The sequence below is a fragment of the Eleutherodactylus coqui genome, chromosome 2 (genome assembly GCF_035609145.1).
Source record: "Eleutherodactylus coqui strain aEleCoq1 chromosome 2, aEleCoq1.hap1, whole genome shotgun sequence".
Classification (NCBI taxonomy): Eukaryota; Metazoa; Chordata; class Amphibia; order Anura; family Eleutherodactylidae; genus Eleutherodactylus; species Eleutherodactylus coqui.
In genome coordinates, this window is record NC_089838.1 from 220,355,875 (window position 1) to 220,370,613 (window position 14,739).

The 14,739-nt window shown below is 40.6% G+C and overlaps 1 protein-coding gene across 7 annotated transcripts in view; it reads right to left on the reverse strand.

The window, feature by feature from the left end:
• The window catches only part of TJP1 (tight junction protein 1), a 330,363-nt gene that overhangs the window by 5,703 nt on the left and 309,921 nt on the right, over positions 1-14,739 (reverse strand). For 5 of the 7 annotated variants that reach the window (XM_066592505.1, XM_066592509.1, XM_066592511.1 and 2 more), the window contains 6 exons: positions 11,991-12,085; positions 10,011-10,235; positions 3,953-4,107; positions 2,313-2,781; positions 1,343-1,560; positions 1,083-1,226 (listed from right to left, as the gene is read on the reverse strand). In XM_066592505.1, coding sequence (XP_066448602.1) covers positions 1,083-1,226; positions 1,343-1,560; positions 2,313-2,781; positions 3,953-4,107; positions 10,011-10,235; positions 11,991-12,085 — 1,306 coding nt within the window. The remainder of the gene's footprint in view (positions 1-1,082; positions 1,227-1,342; positions 1,561-2,312; positions 2,782-3,952; positions 4,108-10,010; positions 10,236-11,990; positions 12,086-14,739) is intronic. The other 2 variants (XM_066592508.1, XM_066592507.1) reach the window with 2 other exon arrangements.

Consider the following 14,739-nt stretch of genomic DNA (forward strand, 5'->3'; position numbering starts at 1 on the left):
TAGTTAAGGGAGGGGGGAGGAAAAAGGGCCCACAAGAAATTGTAGATGGTTGGAGAAAACTTCTAACAGACAAGGAAAAGCAACAATGAGCATCTATCCGAAGAGAAAAATAAAAAGGAAATACAAGGGCAGACTTGATGGATCATGTGGTCTTCCTGCTGTCAATGAGTTCCGCATTAACTCCACAAACTTGTTGACAAGGTACTAGGACACACACTTGGGGCCCATTTACACAGGAACAATCAACACTAGTGAATCATCACTAGAGCTTGAAAAAGGCTCCTTGTGGGCCGAAACGTTGCCTGCCTTTTTATGGAATGAACATGGAACACTAAAGATCTTTTAGGATTCTACTTAATCCCTCCATGCTGCCACTCTTTGCATTACTTTGGATTGTCTATAAAGTCTGGAGGCTCTGACTCGTTTGTGGCTTGCATCTCCCCCCACCCCCCCCCCCTCCCCCTGAAGGGGTTAATTTGAGTGCTGCTGGATTTTTTTTTTCTTCTTTAGTGAATTTAGGCAGAGCGGGCCGGGGATTGTTACAGTCGGTCTTCATTCACAACAGGTAGTTGTTCATACACGGGCCAAACCATCCTTCAGTTTCCTGCATGCAGAAACTAAATGAACGAGACTTCAGTCGAGACATGCATTGACGCTGAATAATAATTGTTCAGATTCCTATTGGATGTGGAAATCTGAGCAATTTAATGGCCTGTATAAAAAAAAACTCTAACGGGAAAAACGGCCTCTCACTCATTTAGGGGCAGGGGAAACTAATCTAGAAAATTCTATCCAAAAACTGAGCTCCCTCCTCTTCATGTTGCACACAGATAGGGCAGCAAACCTGACAAGGCTGCTTTATATATTAAGAGGATTGAAAATGCATGCAAAAATGTAATTCTCGTAGTTTTCTAGAACTTTTCATTTGTTAAAAAGCCGTACATGTGTGAAAAGCAGAAAAGTGAGAAGGAATGTGAAATGCAAATGTATGATTTTAACTCAAGTAATTTTGACTGTGTGATTCATGCTTTGTGAGCAAGTGTGACCAAACGACCCATTAGGACAGATGGAAAAAAGCATACCCGACGAGGTGTCGGATGATTTTAGAGCAAAAGACCAACCATCAGGAGTCATAGACGCACAGTGTGGCAAGCGTAGCTCCACAGGCTTCAAGAATTTTAATCCATGGGGCCCACACATAACCAATGGACTGAGCAGTGTTTCTCCTGCAAAAAAAAATCAAAAAAAGAGAAAGAAAAAAAAAAATGTATGAAAATTTTTGAATTTTTTTTCTTTTTAAATACAATATACGCAGTCACTTGTGTCCATATTTATTCCTAACCTTTTTCTTTATCTAGGGGTGGCAGGATGCTGTTGTCCCTGCAGACCTTGAAGTAGATTTCCTGTTCAATGCCGTCTGGAATAGCTCCTTGAGGTATGATGATGCTGACTCCAGTCTCTATCGAGCTTAACACACCACCGTTGCTATTAAAAATACCTCTCGCAGTTGCCACAACCGTGTGGGAATCGTCATCATCATCTTCTTCCAGAGCCGAGGGGCTGCAAAACAAGTTTCATGAGAAAAAAAAACCTTAAGTAGGAATTAAGTCAAGTATCTATGAGCTGTCATTGCAACTACAAATTAGACATGGTACACCACAATGAACATTAAATGGAGATACTTAAGCATCTGCCTGATCATTAGCATACCCTTATGTAATGCACAAGAGAAGGTCTTGAATGGACATGCCCTTTAAAGTTATACGCCAAGTTTGAAAGTTGAAATAACTTTTCCCTTTCACTAGAGCATTAGGAAGTAAATCCCGATGCAGAAGTGTCAACACATGCTACAATAATGAAGCCATCTAAAAGGCTCATTCACATCAGTATTGGAAATCCCAACAACAGAGTTTCTGAAAGGAACGTCCAACTAAAAAAAATGCAGAACAGAACAGCGGTGTGAGTTACGTTATTTTGTCCTGTAAAATGTCATTAGGACAAAAACTAATTGACATAGTCAATGGGGTGTCTTCATAAGACGGATCAGTTCAGACAAGCGTTGCCATTTCTTGCTCCCAGAGTGGAGCGGGAGAACAGAAAGCTCCAGCACTTAAGTGAATAAGCCCTTACAAGTTTGATGTAGGCAAGAAGCTATAAAAGGTAATTCCACAACCTCAAACCCTCAGCACATAGTTGTAGTTAATTGCTTTGCATGTTTTAATGAGAGACTATTTACATATTTAAATCCTGCTGTGTTATTGGGATGCACGGTAGTAAATTAGTGCTTACGTCTTAACAGAAAGTAACTATACCTGACTGGGATTGCTTTAGGCACTGCATTGACATTATTTGGTTGATATTTTGATTTACTGTCCATCTGCTTGGAAGTACCATCAAGCTCAGGAGACATGGTCACATTAGTCGATTTCAAAATTGGTTGAGGAGAGTTCTGAGGTTTGGCAGGTATCTCAGGCTTCACTTGTGCTTCATTTGGCAGGAGATTGTGGTTGAACTTGGGGCTCTCAAACTTGCGCTCAAAAGGTCTGGCAGAGCTCGTGTATGGTTTGGGTGTAAAGCGGTTATATGATGGCGTGATAGTTTTTACAGGTTGCTCAGTGCCATTAACCGGACTTTTGTCAGGAAAGCTTTTCTGAGGAAAGTAGTTCGACTGTACTGTATCCTCCCTGTTGGAAGGTCTGAAGAGCGTTGGCTTGGTCTGTGGGGGTGATGGTTCTGGTTTGGACAGCGTGGTATTTGTAACTTCCAGTGGCACAGAGCTGACTGCAATACAAAAAAAAAAAAAAAGCACACAACACACAGATTAGGCTACATAAATGGTTTACAGCTTATACACAATGACCAGCCATAACTTTGTAACCACCGGCCTACCGTGTAGAGTCACCACCTATCAAAGCATAGAGTTCACAAAACCTCTTAAAGAATTATCTTCTAACGTCTTTGTGCCAGATACCACAAGACATCTTAAGTCCTGGACTTTAGGAAAACCTCTATTGATCAGACTAGTCTTAAAGCACATCCCACAGATGTTTAATTGGATTACGATCTGAGGAATTTGTAAGCCAAGTCAACACCTAAAAGTGTATTTTCAAGCTCTGCGAAAACTGTTCACGAATGGTTGTAGAAACATATTCTGCTGAAAGAGGCCACTGCAATTAGGCAATACCGCTGTCACGCAGGAATGTCCTATACCTGAAATAATGTTTAGGTAGGCTCTGTGTGTCTCAAAGTAAAATCCACATAACTCAAGATCCAAAGTTTCCCCGCAGAACATTTCTCAGACCATCACACTGCCTCTGCTGGTTTGCCTTCTGCCCACAGTGCATCCCAATGCCATCTCTTCCCCAGGTAAGCAACGCACCCGTGTCATGCATATAATGCAAGAAAAAAACACTACTGAGATCAAACCACCTTCCTCCTGTGCTCTCTAGTCCAGTTCTGATGCTCACGTGCCCATTATAGGAGCTTTTAGCAGCAGACAGATGACAGCATGGCCACTGACTAGTATGCCGGTATGTAGCCACACACCTAGCAAGCTGTTTTGCCACCTTTCTATCATAGCCAGCGGTAACTTTTTCAGCAATTTGTGCTACAGACACTTAGGCGAGACTGGACCAGACAAGCAAACCTTCACTCTCTACGAGCATCAGTGAGACTTGGTCGCCCATGAACTGGTCTCCGCTTTACTAGTTCTTTATTGACCACTTTTAGTAGGTACTAACTACTAAATACCAGGAACACCCTACAAGACCTGCCATTTTGGAGATTTGACTCAGTCATCTGTTATTACAATTTGGCCCTTGTCAAAGTTGCTCTGAACTTCATGCTAGTCCATTCTTCCAGTTTCAAACAACTTCACGAACAGACTGTTCACCTGCTATATGGTCTAAAAAAAAAAAAAATCTGGAGAAATCAACATGCAAATAGCACCTACCTTCTGAATGTGTATGTTTTGTGTGTGCTGTGTGGTTTACAAGCACTGGAGGAGAAGGTTGGTTATACTGGGAAGTGGAAGTAACCTGTGGAACTGGATCATATCTTTTCTCGCTTATAGGCCTGTCTGGAGGATCCACTTCGGCAGGTTTCCCCCTGTTAAAGTTTGAGCAAAAGTCAATAAGTTCCAGAACAACTAAAAAGGCAGTTTTTGTTTTGTTTTGTTTTTTCTTCCAATAACTGTACACATCTAGGAGCATTCTCTTGCCCTACTTACATACTTCAGAACTGAACATGTAGACATCAAGTGGGAATCTATAAAAAGTGGTATGAAAGATTTCAGTGAGTGCAATGTGTCTGCAATCAACATCAGGGTATGCACCCTTTAATATGGTGTAAATCGCAATTGGAACTAATAGCATGGTTTTATAACCTATTCTGAGGTGAATACAAACTGGCTGCCTATATCTTCAGTTCATAAGTTTCAAGATTTGGTTTTCGAAACACAAATCCAAGTAATTCATGTATGGCAGGTTCTGGACAGTATACATTCACTCGGATACACTGACCTCTACGCCATAGACTTGAGAACACAGAATTGAGATGTTAATGCAACAGCACAAACTTGACAACATTAAAGGCGGATGACTTGTATGTTGTTCATTCCAAAATGAGTATTTCTAATCTGCAAGTCTTTCTACTGCAACATCAAAAATGCAGCAAGAGAGCAAGCAGGGGGTCAGTCATTACTGAGACTAAAAGCAACTTTTTACAGACAAAATCGCTCTATTTTTTTGTTCTTTATACATATCATAAAATGTGCGTTTTCTGCATACTGGACATACAAACAAATGCCAACTAGATCTTATAAGCATCTCAGGTAAAGAAAAAATACCCAACTTTATGTGCACGACTTTTAGTAAACAACGTGTAAAAGAAAAACCCTATTAGATTACGTCCACTTAGTATTTTGCAGGAAATCTGATGACTGCTTATTATTCCCCCCTCCCCCCTTCCCATTCAAAAAAGTAAATAAATTTGTTTTTGTTTTTTTTTCCTGGGTGCACATAATGCTGTGGTAAAACTAGGAGGAATGACACCATAAACACAGCCTTATGTTAATGCCAATCTTACCACTTGATGTTCCTTTTCAAGTAGTCATAGCTAGTGTAAGAGCCAAGAAATCTATGCGGTGGCAAAGCAGACATGACAGAAGAATGAAAGAAAAGGGTCATTCTAACTTAAAGCAAATGGTCTCCAAGGTTATTCTTTTTTTTTTTTTTGTTGAGACATACTTACAGAAAATCTATCTCCTAGTCTAAAACAGGCAATTCTATTAACAACGAGGAGCAAAGAGATAGCAGGCATTGCAGAACACAAAGAAAGACGAACACCGAGTAATGTTAGGAACAATGATTGTTAAAACAGCACAGGAAAGTGACAGCGGTTTTATTTATACAGTCTGCTGAGCGAGAGATTGTGCTTCATTTAGCAAAAAAACATCCAACACAAAAACTGGCATTTTTGCTCACGGCAACCAGAGCTTAACTCATTTCTTACCCCATTTGTGAAAAAAATGAAAGCAGCACCGACGCTGGTTGCTTTGGACAACATGACCAGATTTTGTATTTGATCATTTTATTGAATGAGGCCCAACATGTTAATACATACAGAATTGACTGAACACAGTAGCCAACTTGGCTTCCACACACAGAACACTATGTAAGGCCAGCTGTGACTTGTTCTACAGGGTTTCAGGACGTCTTCCTAGTATTATTCCTAGTCACCTTCATGACGATGCTCTAACAGTGTACAACTACAAAGTTTGGAGTTTAAAAAAAAAAAAAAATAAATAAAAATTTATATATATTTCCTTCATTCTGTTTTTTAATAGAACATTTTTTATATGTGGTGCTGCAGCTAAATCATTTCTCCACGTTCCACATAAAATCTTACACTGAAAAGACTCAAGCTATCCTAGTCCATTAACAAAAAGGTGCCGAGAAAAACTTTCAAGTACTCCCTTACATAAAATATATTGATTATATAGATTGGGTCGTTGCAAAACAATCCAGAAACTTGTTGGAAACCTACAATAAATTAAAAAAATTAAATAAATAAATAAATAAATTAAAAAAAACAACTTACCAATCAAATTCTCTGCCTCACACAATCACTATCCCATGGTTGAGTACTTTGACAAGGCCGTAGTGACAACAGCTCAGGAGATTCAAGCTGGATCATATGGCACTGTGTCACTCTGGACAAAACTTGTCATAACACTAGACATGAGGATACTGACAGCAGGGGGAAGAGAATTGGGGTTTGTTCCCACAGGGCTTTTGAGCTACAAGTTTTTCCGCAGCGGAATCCAAAGTAGCAAAAACTGCCCCAAACCGAATTTTGTCGGGGATTTCAGTGAAATGTGCAGCAAACAATTCGCATGCTGCAGATGTAACATTCGCACTGTGTGTCTACGTTTTTTTTTTTTTTTAAACTCCACCCACATGGTTTGTATTGCAAATGCTGTGTTATTTCCCTGGTAAAATGCTACACAGAAAATCCACAGCTTCACACCATGTGGGAGCATAACCTTAAAGGAAATCTGTTAGCTAATTTGAGCCCTATAAGCTAAGCCTACGGGCTCAAAGTAGCTGACCCGCTAAGTGCAAGGATGTAAGCTTTGGGCTGCATCCGCACAGGCTACAAAATGATCCATACAATGTGAAGCCAATGGGTTCTTTCACATTAGCGATGTTTTGTAGCCCGTGCAGATGCAGCTTTAACCTTAGCTTGCCTGACATTTCCTGTTGACAGTGCTCAAACCTGCTGCTAAATGTATTGAAATGCGTGCCAAATACGCTGCCCATACTACACATAGAACGGAAGGCCTACTTGGCAGGTTTGAGCAGCGACAGCGGGGGAATGGCAAGGAAGGTGAAGTATAAAGCTTACACCCCTGCAATCAGCAAGTCAGCCACTGAGACCATAAGCTTAACTTATGGCATAAAGTAGCTGAAGTCTTTAAGGCTCTGATGGAAATGGAAGCTGAGGCCAAAGTGAACATTTTCGTGGCAAGATTAGTGCTGCATGCTATGCTCATCTTGTGATCGAAAAGGGCAGTGCTTGTCAGAAAGTTATAATGCAGGCATGAAGAAAAAAAAGTTAAACTGAAGTATACCATCTATAAAACTAGTGCTTCCAAAAAGCTAAAAATGGTATAAAAACTAGTGTGCATTAAAAAAAAGTTCAAATGCCAGTTAGAAAACTAAAGAATCCAGTTACTCTCGGTGGACATCGGCATCAGTTTGACTTAAAGAAACACTACCTGACTACATAAAAGAGGCCCTTTAGATTAGTTAACAATAGTTCCTTCAGTAGGTTACTTCAATTAGCACCGCTAGGTTTTCTGACTGACTTGTCAGGTTTAGGCTGGGCACATACAGTATATTAAAAAGGGGTTTTCCATACAAAATACTATTCATGACCTTCATGATCACTAGTTGATCAGCTAGGGTCTACCACTCTGAGCCCTGGCTAATCAAGTGATCGGGCGCCCGCCAATACACGCTGGGATATATACAGGGGTTGGAAGTGCAAGTCCCTGCTCTGGGCCGTGTTGTAGCCAACGCTGCTAATTGCAGGAGCAACTCGTTAAAATAAATGGGAGCTTTGCCTGCAATTACAAGTGCCGGCAGCTGCACAGGAGTCTGACCTATGTGTTGTAGTGCTGACAGCTGACACCTTATCAGTCACGGTCCCCAACCGATCAACTATTGATTACCCATCCTGAGAATATATGTCATCATTAGCATTTTGCGTGGAAGACCTCCTTAAAAGTGAACTTGTTAGCAGGTTCATGCTGCCCAAGCTATAAGCAGCATGAACCCGGGACAGGTATGCCCATTCAGTCCCTGTATATTTTATTTTGAAACGTTGCTACTTTTCAGGGGGCAGAGAGAAGGAAACAATTAAAAGTTTGGCTCAGATCTTGGAATTCGTGAGTCAAAGAGGCAGGCTACGCAAGGCTCTCCCTGCCCATGTCATCAAGCCTGGCAGCCTTCTTCCCAATGTACAGGCAGGGAGAAGAGCTGTTAGTCTTGACGCAGGCAAGAAAAGCCCAGCCCAGCTCTCAAGTCAAAGGGGTAGGCCAATACCGGGCGCTCCTTGCCTTTGTCAAGACTAACAGCTCTTCTCCCTGCTTCTGTATAGACAAAGGACTGCATGTTTCAATGATGTGGGCAGGAAAAGGCTAGCGAATCCCGCTCTGACTCGAGAGTTCCAAGATCTGAGCTCAGAGTCAAAACTTTCAGCTATATTTTTTCTGAAACGCAGCAGCTTTTAAATAAAACATACATGGGCAGAGTGGGCATATCTGTTTCAGGTTCATGCTGCCTGTGTTGCGGGTGGCATGAACCTGGGGACAGGTTCCCTTTAGATAAAAGTATTTTAGTGAAAGGGGATGACTAATATCTACTCAGTCTCATGCCCCTGACCCAAACATCTACCATCAGGAAAAAGGAGGATTGGGCATGTTGAATTCCAATATGCCCAATCCTGCAGGAAATAATTGGCAGCTATTTCTCCTCATTAAATAAACATACAAACGCCGCCAAAAATGTAGGTTTATGTCGGATTTTGGAGGAATGTTAGCTTTTGACAAATATTAATTCTGCTAAGTGTATGGGCAGCTTTATCGTTATCGTAAGGAGACTGCATCTTAGCACATAGTGGTAAATAATGATTTTGAGTCAAACATACACAAATACCTGCCACTGTTCAATACAGTTAGGACGACTATACTAATGTGGAAGCAAAAAGCAACAAACAAGTACGTCATTTCCACTTCCCAAAATTCCAGGGCACACGATACAATAAGATACAATGTCACAAAAGCAGACAAAAAAAAAGACAACTTTCAGACAACACTGCATTGTAGACCTCCCAGGATACAACTGGCCTTTAGTATTAATCCATATTCAATGAAAATGAACTAAGTCTCGCAGCCCTTACACTCAGTGGTTATTGAAATGCTATGAAACTTTAATTATACTGATTTTCCTCTTTGGGTTGCATAACTAAAAAAAAAATACAGTAAATGTGTATTAGGATGCCAAGTTGCTGTATAACATTGAAGACTTCAGTATGTGTATTACAAACAATCTTTTACACACCACGGTCATCTGCACCCAATATTTAATCCATCAAGGTTAAATGTGAAAACGTATACTATGCAGCCTGACATATTCCCTGAAACAAAGAAAAGTCCTTTAAAAGGAAGTACACGCCATGCTATTAAGATGCATGTCAGAGTGCAAAGTTATATAGTTATCTTATCAAAGTCCAAATGTTCCTTTCGGTTCGGCCTTAGAAATATGAAGTTATTAGCGATGGGAATGAAGTATTAAAGCTAACCTGTTATACGAGTAAATGAAATATATAGCCATTAAAGAAAAGTTAAAAAAAAAAAAAAAAAAACAGCCTGTAAAAGAAGCCACACTCGGTATAAAGTGTCTTTTTCGGTTACAGGTTCACAGTTAGTCGTTAAAGCCATTTTTCCCCCGCAGTTAAGCAATTATAGAGTTAGTCTAGCAGGGCATCTGAATATACACTGCAGTGTATAACGTACTATAGAGACTACTCAACATTATATATGGACTACTTATTTCTCCAATCGTTTAAGTCATAGCAACCTAAAGCTTGAAACTTGGCATAAGAGGAAGAGGTCTGATTAATACATATTATAGGTTAGCCAATTGGTATCCGATCTGAATATATATAGTATTGATCAGCCAATTGGTATAGGATGCCTAATGCCTAAAAAATAAAAGGAATTGTACCATATCCATACACCTGCAGTGTACGTTTTCATTACAAACTCATGTGACATCACAAGACCTTATAGAAAGCCCCCAACTTCCCAGCACCCGTTAGGTCAGAACGGAGTCATAAGTACAGCTTTCACACATGAAGTGCTATATGTCTTTCACTGCAAAGGGTCAGGATGTAGGTGCAATGAAGAGGTCACAGAGAGACAAGTGCAGCATGTCAAAACGTACTTGGAGGGGTAGCTGTTAAAGCTAAGTTGGCTCTGAGATTGTCCAGGTTTAGCAGGCTCGGGGAGGATGTTTGCAGACAGAGATGGAGTGGGTTTGTCAAAGCTTCTACGGTCAAAGTAAGACAACTGCTTCCGGTAGTACTCTTCATCTTCCTCGGGATCGTAATTATTAGAACGGACAATATCCTCTGGTGGCTTCATTTGAGGTTTTTGCGGTTCAGGTACTCTTAAGAAAAGCAGTAAAACATTTTGCAAGAAACTGCTTACCACACATACAGAAATACACATTACTGCTCAAAAAAAAAAAAAAATAACGCAGAGTTTCAAATGGCAATGATTTTTGTTCAACAGGCTCTTAACATGCCAAGCATAGCTATGCAAATAACCAGCACTGCGGGACGGGCACCTGGATAAACCCAAACCACCATCTAAACAAAATCAGGTTGTTAGCTAAGGTTTATACACTATACATGAAATTACCTGCTAAATGAGCCTCCCAGATATCTTGGAAGTCACATGGGAAACAACAACAACATGAGCAAAACAAAACAATGGAGATCAATTAAAGCCTAACAGTACTTGCAAAAAAGCTTGTTACAATATGATAATACCCCTCTGATCAACCTTCTGTCTGCCGTAACACTTTCCGTGCCCTAGCTCTGGAAGGGTGATCGCACTCTCTACTCCAGTCCTCAGGGACCACAAACAGGTCATGTTTTCAGGATATCCTATGGTAAGAACACCTGTGGCAATGTCTGAGGCACCGACAATAATCACATCACCTGTGCAACACTGAGGAAATCCTGAAAACACGACCTGTTGGCGGTCCCTGAGGATTGGAGTTGGGGAACACTGCTCTACACGACTTAGAAGAGGATGCTGGGGCAGATAGATTCTAATAAAGCTGGCCAAAATAGAGGTTTTTGTTTTTGCCTGGGGCCAGACTTTGAAGGGGTTGGCTAGTTTCTTACCACTTTCTAGCAGTTTAAATTAAGTTTGTAGAGCACTTACTAAACGTGCATTTCCTCCAAGGTCATGTTGCATATTCTCAAGAAGATACACCCCCCTGGATGGTGCTCCAAAAAAAAAAAAAAAAAAGGCTACCTATGAGGAAGGTGTTGGTAGGGGGAGAGGGAGGGGACTGACAAACATGTCATCATTAGTCATCAACCTAATACACATTACTGCTGTGCTGGGATTATAACGAACAGTGTATTATTGAGGTGGCATTGACATGTTAGCCACATGACCCTCCATAGGTAGTCATTTCATTGACAGGAGTACTGTGTGAGCCATTCAACAGGGTGTGAGAAGTTGGGGTGGCTTCTTGAAAATATGTAACAGGGCCTCAGAGGACATGCAGATGGTAAGCAAATACTATAGAAGCTTTTAGACTGATTGCTGAAATATAGCAAGGAGCCGGAGAAGCACATTTAGTGTGGGCTTCCCAGCGCCAGTGCAAAGCCCGCCTTTCAAATTAAAGCGGCTGCATGGCTTTAGAGTGGCTGCCACAATAATAAGTGACCATATAAGCTTTAGAAGGAAAACCTGCACAGGGCTGAGACTGTTCTAATGCCACTCGGAAAACATGCAAGTCCATTTGGTTTTTAAATCAGCCCAATTGTTGATTGCTGATGTCCACGCAGTTAAACCCTACAGTCATTATCAATCAATGAACATTTAATCATTAATTGGAAAACTGAATGGTCTTGCGTATCTGTATTGTTCTGTGCTGCATTGGGTTGGCTTTTTGTCTGCGTGGTACTCACTACAAGGGATTAGACCTTAAAAGAAGAGCAACACTGACCATCTTAAGATGCTCCTCCCCCTCTGGGCGGAGCCCCTAGCTACACCTCAGGGCTAACCCCTTTAAAAATGCAGGATTTAAAATAGCTTATGACTTTAGGCGTTAAAATTTGGAATCTCTGAAAAACTAATAAAATAATCGCCAAAAGGCAGAAGGAAAAACATGTCATCTTACCTATAGGTTGGTTTTTCTGGATCATAATGAGGCAGTGGGACGGCTTTTGATGCAGTAATTGGAACAGTTATTGGTTTGGGTGCAACCTCGGGGGCCTTTACAAAAATAAAGAAAATTTTAAAAAAGTCATCCTATTATAAATAATGCTCTAATTAAGAGATGTTAAAAAAAAAAAAAAAAGGTACCAAGGGAGGGGGGGAAAAAAATTAATAATAATAATAATAATAATAATTGGTATACAGCTAGTCATATGGGTTGAATTTTGTGATAACTTGCCTTATTGAAAATACAGAAAAAAATTATACAAAAGACCATTAACATAGGCAATTATAAAGTGTAACTCAACAAATCAATGTATGTCCACGGGCAGGTCGGATTCTGCACGTGAGAGCCTGCAGCAGGAATCAGATCCTGCACACAGGCCAAGGACCCTGCTTACCCGCCCTGGTCTTTTTTCTGTACTGCGGACATGTGTGGAAGTGCCGGCCGACACACATGCGCAGTACTTCCTTCGAACTCCTGCTTTCCCGTGGAATCCGCGGCCCATCCGCAGTGTCAGTTGCGGACATGCTGGCTTCCATTAATTTCAATGGAAGCTGTCCGTGCGGGAACTACACTGAACTGGAGCATGATGCGATTTGATTTTCGCATCCAGAGTTCCGCAAATCAAATCCACATGTTTTGATTCAGATGCGGATGCCTATGTTTCCCTATCGGCGGCTAGAATTGCGGATCATCCGAATGGGTGCCCCGTGCGGATTCCGCAATTCAAATCCACCCGTGGACATTGGGCCTAAAGAAATACGGTTTTTGTTTTCACTAGAAACAATCACAAATTATTGTACATATTAGGCAAAGAGTTTTATGCTCAAAACCCCCTTTCTATGCGTGAGAATAGACCGCTGCTCTGCATGACAGTCTTGTTTTAGCGGGACTTCTTGCAATACAAAGACTGTTGGTCATTCTGATTGAATGCCAGTTACCCAGCAAAAGCACTTGTTACCAAAGAATCCTGAAGTGGGAGTTTAAAACGTTCCAGGTGCTACACTCCAAAAGGGGGTTGAAACCGCCCCTTTAAAAGAGCATCTGTCACCAAACTTCTCCTTTCGAGCAATGATTACAGAATCATATAATCTATATATGTAAAGACGAAAGCCCTCACTGACTCACTCACTGACTGACTGACTCGCCAAAAGGTCTCCAACTTCCCGATGTCGTAGAAACATGAAATTTGGCACACGCATAGATTATCTCCAAAATAGGAAAAGTAATTGGGTCCCAACTCGATTATTGAATTCTAGCGCAAAAGAACTAGCGTCGAAATTTTACGTACGTAATCTAAATCTGTCACTTTCCAATGTCATAGAAACTTAAAATTTGGCCCAAGCATTGATTATGTCATAAATGGGAAAAGTTAATGGGTCCCAACACGATTATTCAATTCTATGCGCAAAAGAATTAGCGTCCAAATTTTACGTACGGAATCTAATTCTCTCACTTCCCGGTGTTATAGAAACTCGAAATTTGGCAGGAGCATTGATTATGTCATAAATAGGAAAAGTTAATGGGTCCCAACTCCATTATTCAATTCTAAGCGCAAAAGAATTAGCGTCCAAATTTTACGTGCGGAATGTAATTTTTTCACTTTCCGGTGTCATAGAAACGGGAAATTTGGCACGAGCATTGATTATGTCATAAATACGAAAGGCTAATGGGTCCCAACTCCATTATTCAATTCTATGCGCAAAAGAATTAGCGGCCAAATTTTACGTACGGAATGTAATTTTCTCACTTCCCGATGTCATAGAAACAGGAAATTTGGCACGAGCATTGATTATGTCATAAATAGGAAAAGCTAATGGGTCCCAACTCGATTATTTAATTCTATGTGCAAAAGAATTAGCGTCCAAATTTTACGTACGGAATGTAATTTCTTCACTTTCCGGTGTCATAGAAACGTGAAATTTGGCACGAGCATTGATTATGTCATAAATACGAAAAGTTCATAGGTCCCAACTCGATTATTCAATTCTAGCGCAAAAGAATTAGCGTCCAAATTTTACGTGCGGAATGTAATTTTTTCACTTTCCGGTGTCATAGAAACGGGAAATTTGGCACGAGCATTGATTATGTCTTAAATAGGAAAAGTTAATGGGTCTCAACTTGATTATTCAATTCTATGCGCAAAAGAATTAGTGTGCAAATTTTATGTACGTAATCTAATTCTCTCACTTCCTGATGTCATTTTATATTTTCACACGGTTACCTCCACGTGGTGTTTCCTGGGTTACGCAGAGAATTATGCAAAATGGTGAACATATGTTTTTCCGGTATCTCTAAAGTAAGCACGACTTCATAAGATTTTCCGTGTGAACACCAGATAAACACCAGCACCAAATTAACTCGGGCGAAGCCGGGTATATCAGCTAGTACATTATATCCTGCACTGTTACGGATAACTTATATTGTTGCCATCTTGAATTTTATTAATGCATCTAAACCAAATGGCTGCAGTGAATAGGCATTAGGTATTCTCCCTTGTTCAACCCTCTACCAATACACGGATTTGCAGATGACTGGGCGATCACGGGTCTTCACTTACTCTGCTTAGCCATACAAAGTCTGGTCAGAGATAGCACAGCAGTTCTTCCCTTTATACCCAGTTGCTTCAAAAATAATGTTAATGGTGTCACAAAGACATTAAAAGAAGTAAAATATGTGATTTACCTCAACGTCCACAAGAAAATAT